The 457-nt window shown below is 73.1% G+C and overlaps 1 protein-coding gene across 1 annotated transcript; it reads right to left on the reverse strand.

Annotated features, from left to right (window-relative positions):
- Positions 1 to 6: 6 nt before the first annotated feature.
- On the reverse strand, positions 7 to 455 carry LOC121349307 (transcription factor Sp9-like; the record flags this gene model as incomplete). The annotated part of the gene is made up of 1 exon (XM_041459572.1): positions 7 to 455. A coding segment is annotated over exon 1 (449 nt), but the record flags the coding sequence as incomplete, so codon positions are not given.
- Positions 456 to 457: the final 2 nt, after the last annotated feature.

Consider the following 457-nt stretch of genomic DNA (forward strand, 5'->3'; position numbering starts at 1 on the left):
GCGCGCCCCGAGTAGCGGCGGGCGGAGCGGGCCGAGCCGCCCCCGGCGGCGGCGGCGGCGGCGCCCGAGATCATGGCGCTGGCCGCCGCCACCGCCGCGCTAGAGTCCGTGTAGGAGGGCAGCACGGGCTTGAAGCCCTCCTGGGTGAGCAGGTGCTGGCTGGTGGAGAGCAGGTGCGAGGCGGCCGTGGAGCCCAGGCCGGTGGAGCTGAAGGCGGAGTGGGTGAGGGAGCTGAAGTCGGGGTTGTAGGTGCCCAGTTGGGAGTGCAACGAGGCCTGGGGGGCGCCCGAGTGCAGCGAGCTCTGCAGCCCCCCCGCCGGGTTCTGCACCTCAAGCCAGGAGCCCGGGTTGGTGTGCACATCCCACCAGGAGGAGGCCGCTCCGTTGGCCACCTCGCCCGCCGAGAGCGTGGAGTGGAAGCCCGACTTGTACCAGGACTCGTAGGGGTGCGCCATGC

Source organism: Pyrgilauda ruficollis, unplaced genomic scaffold (genome assembly GCF_017590135.1).
Source record: "Pyrgilauda ruficollis isolate IOZ18807 unplaced genomic scaffold, ASM1759013v1 scaffold13861, whole genome shotgun sequence".
NCBI classification, from domain to species: Eukaryota; Metazoa; Chordata; class Aves; order Passeriformes; family Passeridae; genus Pyrgilauda; species Pyrgilauda ruficollis.